This window comes from Brachionichthys hirsutus, chromosome 3 (genome assembly GCF_040956055.1).
Source record: "Brachionichthys hirsutus isolate HB-005 chromosome 3, CSIRO-AGI_Bhir_v1, whole genome shotgun sequence".
Taxonomy (NCBI): domain Eukaryota; kingdom Metazoa; phylum Chordata; class Actinopteri; order Lophiiformes; family Brachionichthyidae; genus Brachionichthys; species Brachionichthys hirsutus.
In genome coordinates, this window is record NC_090899.1 from 3,920,357 (window position 1) to 3,942,611 (window position 22,255).

A 22,255-nucleotide genomic window follows, 5' to 3' on the forward strand; every position below is an offset into this window, starting at 1 on the left:
TGATTTAAGTAGATGCCAAATAAAAATGTTATTATAAAACACGACTGTCATTTGTGGGTGTTTTCTTTTGTTTTCGAGATTTGTCACTGCATCACATTCCACAAACTAGTGGCAAGAATTAAAATGCAAAACAACACTGGATTTTAGTGCTTTTATCTTCCACCTTTCATAAATTGGGCAGTATCCTAGAATGCCCTCCTTCCGGCCTTTAGGATACTTCCTCTCCCCCTTTCAAGTATTGCACTGCCCAAATCCATCTTGACTTTCTCTTATTCCTTCTCCTTTCATTCCCAGGGCATCTAAAATCCCTATTTTTAACTAACTTTAAGGCCCAATACCATCACTGTCAGTGTTATTCTGGGTTTCCACGGCAACTAAACCATAACCATCAGCAATTTTACTCCCGGCTGTTGAGAGAGAAGAACCGGCTTCCCCAGAAGAGACTGAACCACCCCCATTTGTCCGTTCGAGCTTCCGGTGTTTGCGTGGCTCCGGGGGCGTTTCCGTCTGGGTGAAGACGGCCCGGATTCTCTCGACGCAGACGTTAGCGGCCTCCCTCGTCTCCCTGGAGAGCTGCGATAGGCTGAGGAAGCCATGGGGAAGGTCGTCCACCACACACAGGGTAACAGGCTGATCTATGCTCCTCAAACGCTTGGCAAACATCACAGAGTCGTCCAGCATGGGGTCTAACGCACAAGCCTGAAAGAGAGAGAGAGAGAGAGAGAGAGACAGGTGGGTATGGTGAAGGGCAAATTGGGATTTCTTTCGGTCAGGTCGAGAATCTTAATTACGGAGTGAAGAAAAGGATGTCGTGTCCCAGACTCTGCGTTTCTTTCTGTCTTTAGACTGCGCTATTGTCAACTTTAAAATTCAGCACAGATTTCTTAAATATATTTCATATATGCACTTCTCAAAAGAGAGGGGGGGCTTCAACCTCCCACATTTTTCTCATCAAAATCTAAGTGATACAATAATGTATGCAGTCCTTGCTCCTCAAACTCTTGACATTTGCAAGCTGCTTTGTTTCAACTCTCTAACCCTCTTCCTACCTTCCTTCTATTCTCCGCTATATAAAAAAACCCGGAAGATAATCCTAGTCTGCTACTGCATGCTCTCACAATACATCTTTTAATTTTAACACCTGTTTAAGAAATATATGATAGATTTTTCTCAGAGAGGATAACATGTGCAGCACAATACCGACAGTTACAGGTGCTCAAAGGCACTTCGATTCACCGATTAACATATCAAAACTCTCACTGAGGAAGGAATATCGACACAATTAACTGTTTTTCATTTCACCCATTTCCCTTTGATCGTTATGCTGATCATTGCAGCTGCTGCTTCTTCTTCTTACCACTATATGCGTCGGAGGTAGCCCTTTTAGCATGCTATCGGGCGCCAGCAGCGGAGAGCAGAAAGGATCCTTGACCACTGGAGAACTCTGCACTTTCATCTCAGCCAGCTTGTCTGTGCGCAGCGGTTCAAACCCGAGGGGAAACTCCCTGCAGGGCTCTAACCCTGATCTCTGCTCTCCAGCAGGGGGGGGTATGGCCACTGAAGACAGGTCGCTGGATATGGATGGATCCACATCCTTGGAGAGGAAGAATTTCACATCTTCTACCTACATGGAAGAGATTAGAAATAATTCAGGCAAGGTTAGGCAGTACCGAGCGGCAGAGGGGATAAAGTACTGTCAAGGATGTTCTAAATGTATGGGGCGAAGGTATCAAATATTATAAACTACTTGATTTACACACAGGACAATGTTCTTATTGAGAAAAAAAAAACACCTTTCTGCTCACTGAACAATTTGATTTTAAAAATACAACATCATCTCTGCTTGCTATTTTCCAAAGCCAGCCATCAATCCAGTGTGTAAAAATACATTTGAGGATAAAGTGCAACACCTTGCTAGTACTCAGCATTTACCTGCCTATCATAGGAATTCATTCTCACATCAGCGCTCAACTGTTTAATACTGTTAACGTTCTCTGAGTAAATCAATAGGGACCGTGACTTTTGTCTCCGTAAACACCGTCGGGTGGGACGTACACTGTCTTCATAGAGCAGCGGTGGACTGTGTGAAGTTGAGCTATTGTGGGATCCCAAGTCCTGGCAAGTCTGGCTCTTCACAGACAATTTCCTGCTGGGAAAATCGGAAGGCTCCGCGGGCACGGGGGGGTCGGCATGAGGAGAAGAGATGGATGCCTCTGAAATGCTCTTCCTCACTGTGTCTAACGGATGAAAACAAATGAGAAAAAGATTCATTTAAACCATTACCCTCACACAGCACATTGTTGTTTATATGGAATAGAGGGAATACAAATGTAGTTCACCATTATGTGAAAGAAGGGATTAAAAAAAAATACAACAAAGCACTACTTTCCACTATTCTACCGTTTCCTGGTCGACAGCCAATAGTCAAAAGCCCAAAATGCAAAAGGCCATATACGCAAGAAGAGCAAAGTGGGTGGGTGTGGATGTGTGTGTGTGTGTGTGGGGGGGGGGGGATCAAATGTAGCCATGGTGATGCGATCGCCCTGAGCTGTCAGAATGCAGCTGAGCCTCTTCACAAAGCATGACCCCATCTCCCATATATTTCATAATAAACCATTTCGGCACCATGATGGCCTTTTAATAATGTACCCTCACCAATGACATTCTCGTTAGATGGAGTTTCGCAGCTGTGGGGGGTGTCACCTAGCTAAGGGGACACCGGGGAAATGACAATTTTGCCACCAGATTTACGGTGGCTACAATTAATAACTGTCAAAGCCCTGCTGCTCAGGAGAGGTGAATTGATATGAATGGGGCAGCAGGAGTGGAATACAGCATGGTGGGATAAAGCAGTAATTGATTTACTACATACTGAATAAAGCGGATCCATGCCAGTGAAATCAACTTCCAGCTTGTGCTATTTGTGCACTTAAACGCTGAAATCTGATACGCAAGCAGATGGGCTTCTTTGGGAAAACTTTGAGGGGAAAAAAAAGCAGTAGAGGTATACAGTATACGTTTATGGCACCCACATCTCGCCCAATGGCCCCCAGCTCATTTCATATGCATGCGCTAAAACAGTCATGCACAGTCACGGGCGGTGGAATACCGGCGGTTCCTGATGTCCCATCTGCAGCTGTGCCGTGGGAGGCTGAGGCTCTGTTTGGATCCAGCAGAGAGTGGATCCAGTTGGAGGCGCCTTGTCTGAAATCCCTGAGCAGCAGCGCTGTGTCTCTCCTCACAGAGCTGAGGGTGCTCACTTTCTCTATCTGCGTCTCCGTTTGTGGATCAGTGCCTAGACGAGTCGTCACCGAGGAAGGGTTGGTAAGCAAAGACAGACGTACAGCAGGGATTTAAGCACGTCTTTGTTATTCTTCTACAAGTATGAATGAGCAACAACAGAGAAGATGAAAAAGTAACGTGGAGGAAATAACAGCAGAGGTAAGTAAACCTCGCAGAGTGGCTTCAATATTGCCACACACCACTTTGCATTACACGGAGCAATGTACAGCAACGACAATTAGATTGAATAAGAAATGGTGTTTTAGTTCAGCCATTGAAAAGCAGCAAGGATAAACAACATCTCTGGAGTTTTGGGTAGCAGGGCAATTAATCAAGTCGCTTTTTTGTCTTGAGAGACAATTTATCAAATGAATTGGAAGAGCTTCTCCTGCATCAATGACAAGATGTATAAAACAATCCACTCAAGCCAGCTTATTTTAAGTGAAGTTTTTCAAGGCAGGAAACAGCGCAGATATAACTCAAACTGGAACAAGTATTTTAGAATAATTATATTTCAGTATAGTGTTAGTATAGTAATGTTCCTACACCAGGCTTACGTGCCACCACATACCGGTAGCTTTATTTACACTACAGACATTGTTTTATCAGGATTTGATCCAAAGTGATTATTTACTTCCTCAAACTAGCAAAGTCCGTGCAGACAAGAGCCAAATAACTGAATATTTTGCAGAAATTAAATGAGCTTTTCCTGTTGCTAAAACCTCAACGCCGTTTCATCACGCTGAATATCGGTCCCATGTTTCATCAGCCGGTCAGATTTAAGAATCTGAAGTTGAATCAGTTACGGTACTCAAACGGAATAGAGTTGAGTCGACTGGATGATAACATTTCCGCAGTGGTAAGAAAACCAACATCTTAATAACACAATCACTTGAACCACACAGGCAGTTACTTATTAACACGACAACACTGAACTAATTTTACACGGAGAGGATGAATGATGCGGAGCAGCAACTAGCAGACACACATACACACCTGCGTAGGCACCGAGACACCTGGAGAGCACACTGAGCGGCAGCAGCGGATCCATAAGCGTTAGCAGGCGGGAGGGAGATGCGTAGGCAGTCAGCAGGGTCGCCGGGTAGGCTGCCACAATGCCATCTGGCATTCGAACACCGAAGGCTGCGGCACGCATCGATGTCGTCACGCACAGGTTCCCTCCCGCGCTGTCGCCAGCCAGACATACTTTCTCTCCCGTCCAACCTGGGGAGACAAAAATGTGTAGAGTGATTATTCACGTAAGACACGATATCTATCAACACCAAGAAAAGAAGAAGAAATGAATTGAGCTGTTCACTATCGTACTTAAATGTTCCAACGTTCTGCTATTAAAAAGGTTGCCTCTTCGCTACCATCTTGTGGATGCATCAGTGTCAACATCAAGGACACGTGGATGAATGTGGGTGTTAATCATTCATCATAGCCCCTTTATTGCAGCTCTGGTTAGTATTCTGTAAATGCTGTCTGGGTTCTCACACTGACCCTCGCAACAGTTTCCTGCTGCTCCTCAGCATTCATGCTCCTCTGTCAAATTGCTACCGCTTACTATCAGATTCATGCATGTCAGGCTGACCTGAGGAAATAAAAGAAATGTCTGTACCGGTAGTACAAATTCTGTCTCTGCCCCTTTTCTCATTCTCCATTATTATTATAATTTCTCCCCATTGGTGTTTGACATGCGCTCGACTCATTGAGGTTTCAGTCAAACATTCATCGTGTTGTATTTCATGCACTCAAGGAGACAGGTTTTATTTTTCTTTGTGTAGCATCATTCTGACATCAAGTTAACATTTTAAGTGAAGTGGCAGAAGGTGGAATTTGTTTAAAAAAAGATAATGCTAGATATCTGACATGAAGTGAAATTGTTGTTGGCCAGTCATTGCCTGACTGAAGATCAATCGCTTCTCCATTTAGGCACCAGAGGTTAAGTGAAGCTGGCCGGATGCCACGGAGCATTTGATTATCTGTAGCCCTTCAATATGAAATATGACTGCACCTTCAGATAAAATGCCAAATTGTTGAAGCAAATTATATTCGGAGAAAATACAAATTACAGCATGATTAATTTAAGAATCTTTAAATCACAAATTCATTCATTCCCACCAGGGGACTAAACAAATGTCACCCTACAGTATGCGAGTCATTTTTTAGTTTGGGGTTACATTTTTAACACTAGTGTAGTGACACTGCCGTCTGAATGATTTCTGATCGTAATCGTCCAAAGCCCATCACCCTCATTAAAGATCACCTCTGCCCATTCTCCCCCAACATTAAACCAGACTCCAGAGACCTGAAAGCTATCATTTGACTCAAATCTGACCTCGATCAATATATCAGGAATCTTGTTTAGTCCTGTTACCTGGATTTACAAACTATAATTGAAATAAAAACCATGCTGTAAAGGCCCAACATGGATATTTGTAATTATTTATTCATGCAATCGTCTCGTCTCTGACTGTAACGCCTTCCTTCTTCAGAAACCTGTACCTTGTCTCTGAACGGTTTAAAATGCTGCAGATGCTTCTCACTGGTTTTAACAAATGACATCACAACACCTTTTGACTGGATTTATTATATTGTTGATTTTTTTTTCTGGTCACTTTTAAAGGGTGTGGGTTTGGCTCCAGGCTGTATAACAAAACTGAACAACCTACCTGAAGAGGTAAGATTCAAAAACTTTTTAAAATCATTTCAACACATTTCTACAGGCTTGTTTTTATGTGAAGTAATTTTTTTATTCTACCGTTTTGTTGGTTTTAGTTGCCTTGTGGGACACCGCCTTTTATCGTTTCAATCCTTCTGTTTTACGTTTTTATTTTGCGAAGTGATTTTTCTTCCGTTATTGTTTTTATCCCTTTGGTTTCATTGGTTTTATTTTGTGATGCTTCTTATTGCTTCACACTCTGCATTCTCTCCGAGCATTTATTTTGACAGTCTTCAGTCTTCATGTTTATCATCTACTGCGCATCTTGCTTTCTGTTTTCTCTATTTATCTTTGCATCAACTGCCAGAACACAAAGTAAACTTCTGTGATATACAGTTAGTAGCATTAATTATTTGATGGTGTTATTACTATTATATGAAATTATATCCTATTTCTTCAAATTGGACAATTTCAGTTCCGTTTCTTGTACACTAAACAAAAAGCATTCTGGTACGACCCGCGTGTGTGAGGTACCTAGTAAGTGGTGGTTTCTCAGGGCCCAGCAGTAGGCATAGAAACACTCCTCCAGGGCCCTTGGGAAGGGGGCCTCAGGGGCCAGAGAATAGTCCACTGACAGGATGGGTACACCCAGGTCCTGGGACCAGCTCTTTAGATAGGGCTGTAGAAGACAGAAAACAAGGGAATGAGGGGGCGAGCTTAAATGGAAAAACACGCAGTTTCTCAATGACTAGACTGTGCGTTGTTAGATTTATTGAGCCTAACAGCAGTAAAACACAGAGATAGGGAGACAAGAATGCGGCGGGTCATGGGGGGGTGAAATCGAAGAAGAGAGGATGAAAAGTTATGAAAATTATGAGTCCCTCTGATGCCATCTGTCTACTTTCTGGCTCACGGTCTAGACAAAATCAGAATGAGTGTTGCCCTCATTGTCACCTCCATTTCCTTGCTTCTCATATGGCAATAAAGGTGAACAGATGCCATAGCTTGCCAGGAAGGTTAAAGACAAGGGGATGAAGTGGATTTACAGGCAGTGCCTACAAAAACAGATGCGCTGTTAGAATACAGAATCTCTTTTTCTAGATTCTACTTATTATTTTCATGTCAACCTAAGGCATGAAAAAGTACATACTTGATTTCACAACTACAATGAAGTGACCGTGAGTAACTCAAGGAAAAAAAAACATTCCTTCCACAAACTATTCTTTTCATCCGTTCTGCCTCTGTGTACTTCCAACATTTTTCTGACGAGCTATGACAAGGTTTGGTGGTGAAAGTGACAGCTCTATGTTCACAATGTCAAGAGAGGCAGTGCATGTCTGCACGTCACCTTATCAACCAGTGATTCCGCGAGGAGAGACGATCAGCTCCAGCAGTCAGCTGGGCTGTCTTTAAGTCTTTTCTGTCATGAGAAATATCAAAAGTGAGCCCTCCGACAAGTGAATGTGCATTCGCACGGGTTTGTACGAAGCAGCGCCCACGGAGGTCTGGGGGATTGCACAACATTTACCAGATTACAATGGGTGTCGACATGAGTTAGAATCCATGGACACATCTGTCAGACAGTTCATCAGATGGCTGCAGAAAAATATATTAATATTCAAGCAGTCAATGTTGGATTATTATTTCTTTACATTCAAGCGTCATTGCTCTCCAGGCAAATTGTTTTTCCACTTCTTGACTCCTTCGTTGCACCACATTACCAAAATGACTGCGCACTAGTGCACGAAGCAAGGTCCATAAAGACATGGAGGGATTGGAAGAACTTGACTGGCACTGCACAGAGTCATGAGTTCATTTTAAAATGACTCAGGAAAATACTATTGATACTTTTCTGTCAAGTAGTTTTTTAGGAGCTGTAGATCAACCATTTCCAAGGACACATGGGCAAGGGAAATTCCATATGCCCCGTTTCGGAAGTCCAGGTCCTGTTCTCACAATAGGAATGCATTTGAACTGCAATCTCTCTCATTCTTAATAAGCTTGCAGATCAGTTAATCTGCGAGCTTATGCGTCTTATGGCCAAACAATGTGTTGCCAAAATTGCTAAATGCTTGAATGCAAAATGATCCATCCCTATTAACTCAGCACCATTTAGCAATGGGGGCAAAGGTTCCACTAAACACATCAGTTCAGTCCAGTTTCATTTGTTACACTTTTCTTTCCCCATCAGAGTTTATGAATGGTGCTATTCAATTATTTCATTCCATCTTGTTCTTGCATTACCCCGCTGTTAAAGTATCTAGCACACTGATCAAATACTTAAAAGTGGGGGTGAAACACAGAACAAAGACGTTGGTCATACAGAGCAAATCAGTCGTCACATGTTCAGTCTTCTAATGCAGAATGTTTCAGTAAGCTCGTGTCTTTCGGTCTGTAGCCTTTTGCGCAAACAAAGATTGATGGTGGGAGAGAGAGGCATGTAAGCATGTGAAGTAAATCTTGTTTTGTCATCTACCGTCTTTGGAAAGAAAAGTCTTGTGTTCCTGTGAGATAGATCTAGAGTATTAAATCTAAAACCTAGATCTATCTACCAGGAAACAACGGTAAATCCAAACTTAAGATTCATTTTACATCCGGTTTCCAAGGGAATTACACCAAAAGTACTTCAGTGGGATTGCAGCTCAAGAGAACAAAAGGGATTTTGTGGGATATAAGGATGATTGTGAAGGAGAGAATGTATGTAATGAATGTAAAAAAAAAAAAAAAAAAGAAACCAGAAGAAGAGAGAAAGACAGTCTGACAAGTCTTCCATTGGTGCCCGAGGTAATCTTTCTCTGCGGGCTTGTGCAGCTCTCTGTTAATTCAACATGAGAACCCTGATTGCTCCCTCTCATCCTCTGGTTGCTATGCAGCTGCAGATCAAGGATGCCCATGTCCTTGGCGATTTCACAGAACATTGTCCTGTAGCTTGATGCCACATGCAGCCACAGATGGCAGGATCAGCATACAGGACCAACAGGGATAGGCATTTAAAAATAAGCATTCATTAAAATGAACCAAGCAAAGCATTCACTTCTCTCAATTTTTCCCACTTCTGTATACTTGACTTAAAACTGGCTAATGAAAAAAAAAAAAAGATTTACCTCACATGTCAAAAATAATATTTCAGGAGATGAAACCAAAGTTTGCATGTGCATGCATATTAGAGATGTATAAATAAGATCAAGGATAGGAGCTCCTCCATAAAGCGAGTCACCTGGAGAGGACGTATCCCCCCCGACATACCTGAGAAAAACTGTACAATATACGCATCAGTAGAGAGGTGGTCCTCCTGTAACGGCGGTTACATTCCGAAGATCCTATCGTTAAACGATTCAGTTTATACTGCACGTACGTACTCACTGACAACTCTGCAGCCAGTGCATTCCGCTCATAACAGCGATTCATTGTCGTTAAACACATACTTTTAAATTTCGGAAAGCCCGTTGTAACTCAGAGTCATCGTTAAACGAGTACGCCGTTATGTCAGGACCATCTGTATCACATATTCTTCATTACCTTCAGAGAAAGATCAAAAAAATGTATATGGATGGATGGACAGTTATTTTAATGTCAAGATACATAAAGGGATGAGTATGAAGTGAAAGAGATAAAGCCATGATTTAGATAAAGTTACATACAGACAAAAAGTACTATATTTAAACAGTCCTGGTTGAATCTTTTTATGACAAGATGTGGTTAATCAAACTTCGAGCAAAGTCCAAGAAAACTTGAAGGGCATCGTCTCACCTCGTGGGACTTGGAGGTCTGAGCCACAAATCCTCCCCCGTGGAAGTGGATCAGGAGGCAGGGAGATGAGGGGAGGCGCTTGGTCTTCAGGCCCAGTGAGAGAGAGAGGGCTCCCCCCTCAGAGCGGGAGAGCGCGAGCAAAGTCTCGCTGTCCTGGAGACAGTGAGAGCGAGGTGGGGAATAATCAGCCACTGAATTCAAGGAGGGTAAAATTGAAAGACAAACGTTCAAATTCAATTGATTTGGTGTAACAATTCTTAAGTTTGTTTACAGATGAGCAGATTGTGATGCCTGCATCAGTCTGATAATATCTTACAGGCTGTGTACACGGCAAACAAAGTCCTGTCTTCATTGTTAATATTTTATTGCTGCTGTTAGCAACAGGGCTCCTCGGAGAGAGGGATTCAGCAACTGCCGCAGCTTGCTGCTAGCCTCCACTGCATGAGTATGAACACAAACCAACTCCCATTCATTAAAAAAAGAAACAAGGTGGGAGGAGAGCTGTGGCCGAGAAGGGATTGTGTTTAGCAACATTAAAAAGGGCACAGTTGTTCCCTTTGGAGCAGGATCAATGACCAAAAGTGTTTCAGACGCCAAATAGAAAGCACATAGAAAGTCGTGCTTGCAGAGAGAACATGATTACCTATTGTCAGAATGTTTTTATAAGTATTGCAATTCAAGTACCGGGTACACATCGAATTAAATTCAAGCTCTAGTATAAGCTTTGCTTTTGCTGCATGTTCCGCTGGTTTGAACAGAATCACGATACGAGTACCTGTCCATCACGTAATTCATAGGAGATGAGTCTCATCTGAACAGGAGCGGCGCCAATGTGTGCTGATGGTGGAGCAATAGTTACAGATGTTCTATGGTTGGCTGCCAAGGGAAGGTCAAAGGGCATTGGGGGCACTGAAAAAGCCCTGTTCACCTTCACTTGAGTGGAGGTCATGCTGGCTAGACTCTGGAGGAAGATGAATGGTGGTGTGGGGGGGATTGAGAGATAGAGGCAAATAGAAAAAGAGAAGGGTGCAAATTACAGAACGAGTCAGGTCACTTATCATAAATTATAATAAACTGTTGAATAAATTTAATTCCACTCTGTTATTACCAACTGCCTCTAGGCCAACATGCATAGTAATAGAAAAGAACCTTTACCAGAAGAGAGTAAAATAACCCTGGCATAATATTAAAATAAAAAAAAGCAGTGCAACTTTTTGTGTGCATGACTGGGTTAGAACAAAGACGTATAAAGAGAATGTGTACTAAAAAAGGATGATTTAAAGTCTACTTACCGACAGGACTTCAGTCTCTGTGATGTTCCAGAAGGACTTCCAGAAGTGGACGTCCAAGTTCTGCGTGATGCGTTCAAATTCTGCCCCTCTCAACTCGGGGTCGATGGCATACTTTCCTGAGGTAAAAAAAGAGCTGGCCGCTACACCTGGAGAAGGGAAGAAGCATGAAGTCACGAGTACATGAGAGTAATATTAAGTAGGAGTAAAGCTAGACAAGAAAGGCGGTTGAGAGTGAAAAGAAAAAAAGAATGTGCATGGATGAGGATAGAAGGAGAAATGGATCTGAAATATAAAGACAGAGAAAGGCTCAGGAAATTAAAGAGCAATTTTACAAAGAAAAAAAACAGTAGCAGCAAGAAACAGTAGGGAGTCGGGCAGTAATGCGCCAATACTACATTTGCAATAAATGATTGGATTCTAAAGCTAAAGCTACTTCAGAAAATGCACAGGAAGGAAGGTAAAAGGTTGGAAGGAAAGAAAAACACAGCAAACCACAGAGACGACCACTTGGACCAGTCGTCAATCTCAGAGTGAATCGGCTTTTACGTTCATGGTCCTGCCATTTAATTCTACCCCACTTTAGATGCAAAACGTCAAGAATGGGCAGTAAAGCAAAGGGAAATTAAATGAGAGCTACAGCGCAGAGTCGAGAACCATTTAGGATGATTGGACAGAGATTTCTTCATATATTCATAGCCTGAGCTCAAGACAGAGGTCTACGGTGAAGGGGTGAAGGGGTGCAGTACACTCACCTGCCTCCACTGCGGTGCAGCATACAGCACAAGAATTGAAATATACCATTTAGGACGTTTAATAGCTCAGGACTTAACTGTGTTTGCAATACTTGTGTGTCTCTACCGCTGCCTCTAAAGTGTGCGCATGTTCAAAACATTCTAAAATATAGAAGAAGCGCATCAACAAAGCCAACGTGGTTTCCCACAGATGAAACGGCATGATCAATCGAAACACACAACATCAAAAAAAGGTACACAGTCAGAGGACAAGGAGCAATGCAGAGGGGGTTGGGATGAGTACGATCTCTGAATGAAAATCAAGTGGGCTGGATGATGAGGATACAGCTGCAGAAAACACGAGGCTGACCTATTCCTGACTGATGGCGTCTGTAGTTTTCTCCAAAGGCCACAAGTCCGATAGCGATGGTCTGGAGACAGGGCCGAATAGCTGGACTGAACTGGAGGAGGGGAAAAAAAAAAGACAGGTTTAAAAAATCTATTCCATTATCTAGTGGCCACATTAAAACTCAACATAGACCAAAATGTAAAATATAATCATTCAACTAAAGAAAGCAGAGCATCGAAAATGGAAAATGAAAATATCGTCAGTCTTAAACTGAGCTCAGACTGAAGTTTTCCAACATTAACTGAATTTTGAAATCACGTTGTGACCTGCACGCAACACAGATGTGTCACAGGTGTTCGTCCCTCCAATGTCAAACATGTACAGACTGCACTGGAAAATAACCGTGGGCTACACAGCACACCGTATAATTAACATGATGAGGTAGAGCAATTCATTGCTTCACATTAGGTCATGTGAAAACAACACAAATTCTTTAAGGAGGTGTGATTTTAACTCTTGTATTGACAGCAGTTGTGTGGCAGCTAACATTTGAAGACTATTGCTTGGCAGCATCGTGAGCTGCCTCAAGATGACCCTATTTTAAGCCCCCCCCCCCCCCCCCCCATTAGACAGTAATGAAGGACCAACAATCCCAGAGTGAATCTCTCTTCCAGTTTTCAGTGTGGGTGAATTAAGGATAAAATCGCCCTAAAACTCTATAGCCTGGCCTCAGCTTTCCTCACGATTTTATTATGCTCGCATAATGACAATAAAGTATCTTGAATCTTTATAAAGTGATGCAGGCAGTATTATGGATGGTCCATCATTCTTTTCACTTTACTTTTCTCATCAGGGCCTTTGAAGTTCTGTCTTCCTATCCTGGCTCCTTACAGTTTGCACTTCTCACCACACACTTCTAATCCATCTGGTCTGTTGGATGATGTCAGTGGTGAATAAGCACCTGGTGATGAACTTGCCCTTGGCAGAGGTGCACCAGCCACATGGCATATAAAGACAAATGCCTCTGGGTTGTGTCACTGAGCTGCTGGGCCATTATAAAATCCAGTTTCTACCCACCAGCTGGCTCCGTCTCATTTATCAGCACCCTCCATGTCCATTGGTGTGAATGAGAGTTCTGGAACTGGGCTCTCTAGAAAAGTCAAGCACTTCTTTCCTGAACACAATGCTGTCCCCGTTGCACAGGTTTTGTCCTCTTACCTCAACAGATAAGACAAATGCTCATATAAAAAAATATAAAGACAAGAACTATAGTTATGAGTACCTGTACAATCAGTTGGTTGATTGCATCAAGTGATAATTGGCAGTTTGAGGTCGCTTCGTTCAGAGAGATTTCCATCTATTCTAGGAAACTAATATTATTTTTTTTAAACCCCCACTGCCTGCCCTACAGCAACTCACTGCAAATCCAATCCCGGTTCTGGAACATCAAAGCCTGAGCAGTGCTTCCCATTAATTACCCAGACTGAGGAGGGGCCGCCGTGGTTCCATAATGAACTGAAATAATTTAACGCTTCTCATAATGGCAATCAAGCTCTCCAACATTGTCGTTTGTGCCAATGCTTCGTCAAAACGTCCTTCACTCCCAGCTCGCTCTCATGCCTGCTCTGCGCTCCCATTCTTGTGTTAGAAAAGTGTCTTACTTGTGTCTTCAACGTCTGAGAACATGAAGAAGTATCTCTCTGGTCAAAAATATACAAAACAGATGCTGCCACTACAGGAAGAACTCAATTTATGCTGCTGTGGATAGACATAACCTCTATCGCAAGTGACTCCGAGCAACCGACATGAAAATATGAGAAAAAAAAAATGGAAACATCAGCAAAGAAACTGACAGAGGAGCACACCTTTAAAGGGCCCTACAAAACATGTGATTTGTGATTAAATGTGGTGGAATTGGAAATGTAAATTTGTATCCTCAACACCAGCACACAAGTGATTTTAGGTTGACGTGCCAGCTTGCTAACTCTTTACTGTCGGTCTTGCTAAGCTGGGCACTACAGCTCCATCTGTGTCTTACTGCCACCCTCAGGGCTGCGTTCTGTGTGTTTGTGCCGGAAAAAAGTCATGAACTTGAACTCGATAATAGCTGCATGTGGAAATGTCCCTTCATGTTCATGAACAAAAGGAGACCGTGGCAGCAACGACTGAGGACACAAACATATGGGAGTGATGCAATGTGATAACTGGTTTGACACCATTAAATTTTGTGTCTGAAACCACTGTACAGCTACAAATGACCCGGCCTTAATTATAGCTAAGACCAAGTGTTTCATTGTATTATTTTCTATATTTTACTTCCAAAATTGCCCCATTATTTATGATCTATCTTAATATTCTCAATGTGCCACAGACTGAAGAAGCACTGAAGTAAATGCATGAACGTTTCTCTGGTTTTCTCTTCCCTCTACTACACAGATCATTTCACCTGAAAGCCAAGACAGCGGCCGTAGAAACACCCCTTGTGCATCGATGAGTATTCCCGGACAAAGCTCTCGCTGAGGCCGCTCTCGTCCTGGAAAAAAAGGTTGCCATGGCTGTTGTCGTGTAGCATGCGCTGAGCCAGGTAGAGCAGGGCCCGCAGCTGGCACAGAGCGCTGCAGTAGGCCTCCATCTCCCCTGCATTGTGCGCTACTCGGAAGAAGATGCTGCGGCGGTTGGCGGTGATGTAGCGTCCCTTCTGGATGATGTGCAGAACGCAGCAGCGCACTACCTAAGTATGAAAATGAGGCGGATAAAAGGTTGAAACTGTTATTTTTTTCAAGTTTAGAGAATGTCAAGCAACTTTAAAAAAGAAACAAGCCGAAGCTGCCATTGATTTTTAAATAGATGCGTAGTCCTTTTGCGTCATAGCATAGCAAATTATACTTCCATTACTAAAATGTCATGTCTCATGGTCATCTTAAGTTGCAGATAAGATTTTGGGTGAGATAGGATGGGAAAAAAACAATTCACGCCTGACTAAATCCATGTGAAAATCTTGCTGCTGCTTGTCCACACTGTTACAGATCAGTAAGAAGCAGCAATGGGGGGAAAAACGAGAGACAGATTGGCATTCATTTGCCGCTCTGCTACACTCAGTGGTGGTGGGCAGCAGCCACTGAAGGCCACATGATGTTCCATCGATACCCACAGAAGATAAAGTACAGTGGGCAAAGTGGAGGAAGAGATTCTGCAGCTGGAGGAATTTATCTAACCTGATTTTCAACGTAAAATCAATTTGTAAAATAAATGGACTGACCTTGAAACAAAGAAATATCAAGGGCTCGTGAGTCGTTTCTCAGAGTGTGGATAGAATATTGACGAGGACATATTGGACTACGGGGGCTTGTTATTCTGAAAGCTAGGCTGTCTCAACAATGCAAATTACGCCAGAGAGAAATGTCAGTCTTTGCATTCTTCAAAAAATTTTTTTATCGCAAACATGTCGCGCTGACCGCTTTAAGAAAACCAGTCTTGACAAGAATCACAGAGCTACACACGAAGTCTGTGGAAAGTTACCACAGACCACTGATTCAAAAACACTGGCACACAGAATCTGCCAAAGACACGCTTCATTACAAATGTTTGAACTGCAGTGGAAACATGGTTTTAATGTTAATGGTTTGAGAACATGTCAATCAAAACCAGTTTGATTTCGTGGCTCTTGGAAAAACCTCCGTTTCCACTGATCATTCCAAAACAGGCAGGTTTCGATAAAGGGGCTGCAGCAGCGTGCACGAAAAGAGTCGATAACATCCTGAAGCTTACCTTGACCAGCGACCGATAGCCATTAGCAGGTATGAGGGGGTCAAAGTCAAAATAGTGGTAGACCGAAGCAAAGCCACAGATCACAGGCTCCAGACTGCGAGCGTGCTCCTGAATGAGCTTCATGACGTCGACCAGTCGCCGTGCCGCGTCGCCCTGTGACCCCTTGGCTCCTCCTGAGAAGAAAGCGGCGTTTTCTTCGCACACGCTGTACAGGGCTGCAAACACTGCCTTGGTGTCCATCACTGGAACCAGAGAGAGAGAGAGAAGCAAACTAGAAATTCATATTCTTTATGTATTTAAGTAGGAAAATCTTCTTCACATTAGACGAGAGCGACGATGACAGAGGGCGTGCATTGTAAGTCCTTATCTTGCACGATACACAATACCTTATGATTATTTTCTATGTCACCTTGCATCGGGCCTTGCAAGCATAAAAAAAGAATGTCCTGATGCTTATTCTGCATCACACCATGGCTTCTTATCAGCATGTAGACGCTGTACGCTGTATCACTGAATATATCCTACATACGGTTCTTTTACGCCTTTTACCTAATCCCCTTTTGCCTGGCGTATAGAAACTCATTGATTGCGATTTGTTAAGTAAGCCTTGAAATTAAATGGTGTAAATCCTGGCTTTGCAGACAAATTCCACTGAGATCACGGCAAACGTGTGCAGAACAGGAGAAAACCGGAAGACTGGAGGCATGCTGGTGGGAACAAACTCAGTTTAGCTGTACATTGAAAAGCAAACCCACAGAAGGACAACTTTGCATAAGAATCCCAAGGGGAGGTGCACAGCTGACAACACACAGCTGAGCGTGGTCACCCCCCCACTCTCACCTCAGACCTCCGTTTCCACAGACTTTATGTCTGGGAACCTGCTGGTACGGACTGTATCAGGTGACTTACAAGCTGAGGAGCATGGGAATGATGAGAAGGAATAGTGTATACTTGGACTTTCCCATGTTGCTTGTGCTTCTCGCTTGATTTCAAATGCCCCTCTCCATGCAACGTTTTCCACATTAGAGACAATCTATTACAGATTAGCGCGGGATAATCAAATCTGGTTTCGAAGAATTCCGCTTAAATATTTTTCAAACTGGCAAAACTACGCACTCTCCAATTTCACATCGAGCTCTCTGACCAGCTGTGCTCTTCCCTTGGCACCGGAACGCATGATTAGTATGTTATAGACAGTTACATTAACTCATACATACATGATTTTGCATATGCTGACGAGGGTTACTCTTTATATATATATATATATATATATATATATATATAGTACATATAATGACACGAGGGGTGGTTATTAATGCATCTACCATGATAACTCAGTGGCTATTTTAACTCTCTGAAAGCTGACGTTTGAATAGGTCTGTTAATAGCATGTTCAGTGTCACATGCAGCCTGGAAGAATAGACAACTTCATGTGCACAAGATTAAGAACACAAACCGTGTCAAGACGCCAGCAGTATCATAATTGATTGCATGGTGGTTGTCGGGTTTCAAAATGATCATCTGTAGCTAAAGACAGCGCCACAGTTCGTCTCTGTAGGGGTTATTCCCCGACATACTGCGTAAGAAATAATTAAACGCACACAAAATGAATCAGGCAGACAAACTTCGATACTTTACCGGTAAGGAGGGACCTTGTTCGCCCAGCGGCTGCGACCAAAAGACCCCTCCCCCGAGACCTTACGGCCCTTTTATTAACACGGTGAAAGTGGGTGGTCTCAGGTAAATACATAGATCCCTACCCCCTTCGATGAAACTAGAGACGAAGGGATCTCCACCAATGAAACAATGAAAATACAACAATAACTCTAACAGTCTCTGAACAATTCACTACCCTGTTCATGATCGAAATGACAAGAGTCAGCTGTCAACGATAGTTCTAAACCATGTGATCGGGGGCAGTGGTTTTCTACAAAAAGAAATGCCAGAAAATACTGACATTGGCTGTCAATATCAGACTCCTAAATGATAAATAGCAGTGGGGAAACATTACTATCAGGAAAAGTTAAATGAAGCAGCTCTGGAGTCAAATTTCAACTAAGTGAAAGGAACCCTCTGAGACACGTTGATCCCATTACTCCACTCTGTAATGAACCCTTAATTATGATATTTATTTTTGAGGAAGCAAACTGTCTCCTAAAGTAATAATATTTAGAGAAAAAACACAATGCACAACATTATGAGAACGACATAAAGAGAGCACAGACATGGCAGGTAAGAACAATCTTGGAAACATAAAACAAAACTAAATTGTTTTTTTTAAATCTACATTCTGCAGGCAAAGATACAAACATAAAAAAAAGTTGAAGGAAGCTAATGCATGAGTCATTTCAAAATAATTCAGCAGCTAATGAGCGACACCCATGAACACTTCCGTTTTATTTATTGCTCCATCTCTCGATCAGACCATGAACAAGTTGGTTGCAAGCCATGCGTTTGGACTGTCACGACACAAGAAATAATAAACACTCAACAAACCAACCCATGGATCGTGTCACCATGAAACTGAAAACACATTTATGAGGATTTATCAGAAAAGAACATCCGCATAGAACATCTATAAATAAACTTGAATGTGCCCAGGAGACAAGGAGTCACCCACCACAACCACCACCGCACTACACAAAGACAAACCAGCTAAACCAGAATCAAAAGAAGAAGCAAATTGAAATGTAACAGTTTGGTTATAACTGGTATATGTAGAGTGAGAAGAGAGAAAATTTAGCTTGAAAATGTCACAGAGTACAATTTCCAAATCTTCGCCGCGTCATCGAGCATGAACATGAGTGGGAATAGTGGGCTGCATTGTTTGCATTTAAAAAGGTACTTCCAGATACCCGGAACTACTTTTCTAGTAGGAGGACTCTGACTCATCCAGGTCATGGCCCAACAGAGTACCGGTAGGTACTAAACAGTCACGTGAAATCTTAAATCTGCATAGTATACGCTAAAACTTCCATAATACCAAGGCCAACAGAGTATTACACCCTTTATAAACAATAAAAAGAAAGTCAGTTCTGTGAACCAACATAAGTGTATCAACACGCCGCACACCTAGTGAAAAGTTCCTGTTCTTCCCTCAAACATTCCACTTAACTCATACCAGGATACATAAAAATATGATCCATTTTACTCAGGCAGGAAAAAAAAAACAACGTATCCCACCTACTCGCATCATCAGGCTTTCCTTTAATGCAACAGATGTTCCACACATCTATGGATGGCCAACTTTAAGCCAGTAGTGTGCAGCATGTTTCAGCACGACGCCTTCCTGTGACCGCATCATACGTGGAGACTTTACGCCCACGACAATCATTAAGTTGCGCCCGGTTTCTCCACATTAAAGATGAATGAGAGTGAGCATTAATAAGTCATGTGTAACAAATAACTCAACATTACAGACGCATAATGATTCCTGCCGCGCCCACATACAGTGAAATAAGCATTTGCATAAAACATATCCACAGGCTGCCCCTGGCATCGCATGTAATTAATAATGATCTGGTCAAACGGTTAAAAAGCTGGAAGAAAATGAAAATAAAAAGGAAATGTTTACCAGTGTCTGACATCAAGGCTGCGTCCTTCTCTGTGTCCTCTCTTCCAGGAAAGCAATGAAGGGAAAAAGAAAATGACAGAAAGAGAGAGGAAGGGAAAGAGATGTTTAAAAAAAAAAAAAAGAAGAAAAAGTGTCGCCTCCCTTGCTGCCTGCCACTCCCTTTAAAAAGCGTAGCGAAGCTACAGACAACCCCAGCGTCAGTCATTTCCCTCTGCAGTTGGTGGTGAAGTTTGCAACTCCCACCTGACCTTCCACCTAACTGGCAGATAGTCCAAACAGACATGGGCATACCGTGACATCATAATCGTGTGTCAAAGGTAGCTTTTTGCACGCCGCGTCTTGCCCGTAGTCAACTGAGATAGGCCCGTGGCCCCTAAGGTGGAAAAAGCGGCTGTAGATGAGACGACTGAGGTCGTCTCCTCTACAAGAAAATAAATAAGGTAGCTTTTTTTTGCTTTTGCAACTTCAGCATTTGACTAATAGCAAGAGCACAGAACAAATCACAACAGCGATTAATTCAACACATATCAAACCATTGATTAAAAGAGAATAACATCAATTTTGGCCACTCATCATAGTATTATTTATATAGAGCTAGGTCAGAACAGAAAGTTATCTCAAGGCACTGTACAAGTGAATACATGTGAAGTTTTGTATTGTAAAATGTACTGTGGAGAATCTATGCCAGGAAAAATATGACGCTTGAGATTTCTTTGCGGATATCACATGACAGTCTCATAGCCCAAAAGGGTGAAGCCAAGGAGTCTGCAGCTACAGAGAAAGATGAGCAAACTGTATTTCTGTTTTTAACAGGTACAAATAATCAAATTATCGGAAGCAGAATTCCTTCAGTTACACACTCGGAATATTGTCGTGTATCTTAAATGAATCAATTTGGAGACATAGAACTCTCTCCAAAATAAACTCAACGTATTAAGAGGCTTTTACGCTTCTCACAGACCGAGCAACTTCACACACACACCGTTCTAAACTGAACAACAGGAAACGAGCAACAATGATGTTCCACACAGCCTACATATGGGGAACATATGGCTTTCCTCCAGTTTCACAAGGGAACGCTACAAATGAAATAAAATGCATAAAGTTGATTTTCAGGTCTGATGAAAAGCGACCGTGTAAACGGCCTCCCACGAGATTAGGTTGAAACTCTATAATCTTATTACACAGGCACCAAATCTTTCATAAACAGGCGAGTACACAAATGTGTGCTTATTGCAGGATAGACACATCACATGTGGAACAGTAGTAGGCTCCTCACAGTAGTAATGAAGTGCTCGGGGACCTACAAGTCCCTCTTGTTCCAGTTATAATTAGACGGTGTCCGAGATAATAAGAAAACAGAGTTTGTTTAGTGGCAACAGGGGCAGCTCTGTGAATAGACAGCCTGCCGTCACAGGCCGATTATTATTTTGTCATTTAAATTGCGGGTAGTGTTTTTTAATAATTTTATTATATTTTATTTTTGGAAAGGTAACACATTTAATCTGATCACCCTCCCCTTCCCCTCCCCTTCCCCTCCACACTTGTTACCTGTTCTGGAAGGTCCCGTCAGTGTCACCAGCGGAGACTGAAGGGACAGAACGTCAAAGGTGAATACAAAGACGACGGGGCGAGATGAAGCGCTGGGGGGGGGGGGGGGTTGACATTACTACCAGGGCTACGGCGACGTTAGTGACCCTCGGAACCTTCTAGGGGCTAATGGAGAGGAACAGCTTCCAAACACGCCGATAAAGAATAGCTTCAGAGTGTTCCTGCGTCCCGACTCGAATCCTAGCTTCGGCGACCCAAGGCCAGCTAACGTAGCTGCTAGCGCTCGTTAGCAGGTCGTGACAGCTCGGGAGCATCAAAGCGGGGCGGACTACAAACGGGGAAAGAAGCATAGAAGTCTGAACTAGCGCGGACAGACTCACCCACGGGACCTTCTTTGTGTCGAGATGAGCGTCTTCCATTCACACTTTTCTCAGTTCTGCTACTCCCAGAACTCTTACCCGACGCCATCTTCGCCCACTGTTTAGTATTTACAACCCCGTTACCCACATCGCGCCTTCATACCTGCCTTGGGAGCGTAAAAGGCCCCGCCCATGTCAAAAACGGAATCCAGCGAATGGCTGCGTCGAGGGAGGCCCAGTAGCCAATCGCGACGGTCAGAACTGTATTTGCCCCGCCCCCTTTTCACTTAATCAGCATATACAACTTGCATATATTTTCCGGTGACCTGAAGTGTTGTTTTGAAATGTATTTTTTTTAAACGAATATTACATGAAGCAAGAAAAGAGGACGATTCCATTGAATTAATGTAATCACTTACATAAAGATGATTTATGTTTTTTTTATTATCATATGTAATACACAATACACTCAGAACTCTCACATTCCTTGTCCTATACATCCATTGTCCTTCATGGCTTCTCCAAATCAATTTCCTCCTCTTCCTCTGCAACAGCGCACACATCCTGATACTGGCTGCGTCCCTGAGAGCGTTCAATCGGATCATATGCAGAGCCACAATCATCCAGATTTAGACCCTGGATTTTAAGGTAAGAAGGACACAAAAGACAAAGGAAACATTTCAACAATTAATTGATAAATGGGGCAAAATCACATATTCAGGCATGTCTTTGTGCCTCCAGCAACTGACTAGCATTTGATTGTTGCGTCTATAATAAAAAGTGTTACACCTATAGAGGATGCAACTCATGTGAAAATAACCTGGTATATGTTTTCCTCTTCCTTCGTAAATTTCTTCCTTTTGAGTTCAGTTAGTTTCTTGGACTGTGAGGGAAGACAGAGAAGTGCGTAAATCTAAGAAATGGTGCATCCTTT

At 42.7% G+C, this 22,255-nt stretch overlaps 2 protein-coding genes and 1 long non-coding RNA gene across 3 annotated transcripts in view; 1 reads left to right on the forward strand and 2 right to left on the reverse strand.

Annotated features, from left to right (window-relative positions):
- lipeb (lipase, hormone-sensitive b) lies at positions 1–21,430 on the reverse strand. The gene is made up of 14 exons (XM_068760343.1): positions 21,343–21,430; positions 15,838–16,079; positions 14,516–14,800; positions 12,091–12,181; positions 10,990–11,135; positions 10,473–10,658; positions 9,698–9,850; positions 6,482–6,626; positions 4,279–4,506; positions 3,096–3,295; position 2,650; positions 2,056–2,237; positions 1,358–1,624; positions 1–699 (listed from the first exon to the last, which is right to left on the reverse strand). Exons 1-14 carry the CDS (start codon positions 21,428–21,430, stop codon positions 325–327), a joined length of 2,589 nt encoding a protein of 862 aa, XP_068616444.1. The 3' UTR covers positions 1–324.
- Positions 20,998–22,255, forward strand: part of LOC137910793 (uncharacterized) — an 8,328-nt gene continuing 7,070 nt past the window's right edge. Inside the window, exons 1-2 of the long non-coding RNA XR_011106078.1 lie at positions 20,998–21,021; positions 21,876–21,969. This is a non-coding gene — a long non-coding RNA (uncharacterized lncRNA). The remainder of the gene's footprint in view (positions 21,022–21,875; positions 21,970–22,255) is intronic.
- cd79a (CD79a molecule, immunoglobulin-associated alpha) overlaps positions 21,724–22,255 on the reverse strand; it is a 2,294-nt gene continuing 1,762 nt past the window's right edge. The window contains exons 4-5 of the mRNA XM_068760344.1: positions 22,142–22,204; positions 21,724–21,957 (exon numbers count right to left, since the gene is read on the reverse strand). Coding sequence (XP_068616445.1) covers positions 21,832–21,957; positions 22,142–22,204 — 189 coding nt within the window. The 3' untranslated portion in view covers positions 21,724–21,831. The remainder of the gene's footprint in view (positions 21,958–22,141; positions 22,205–22,255) is intronic.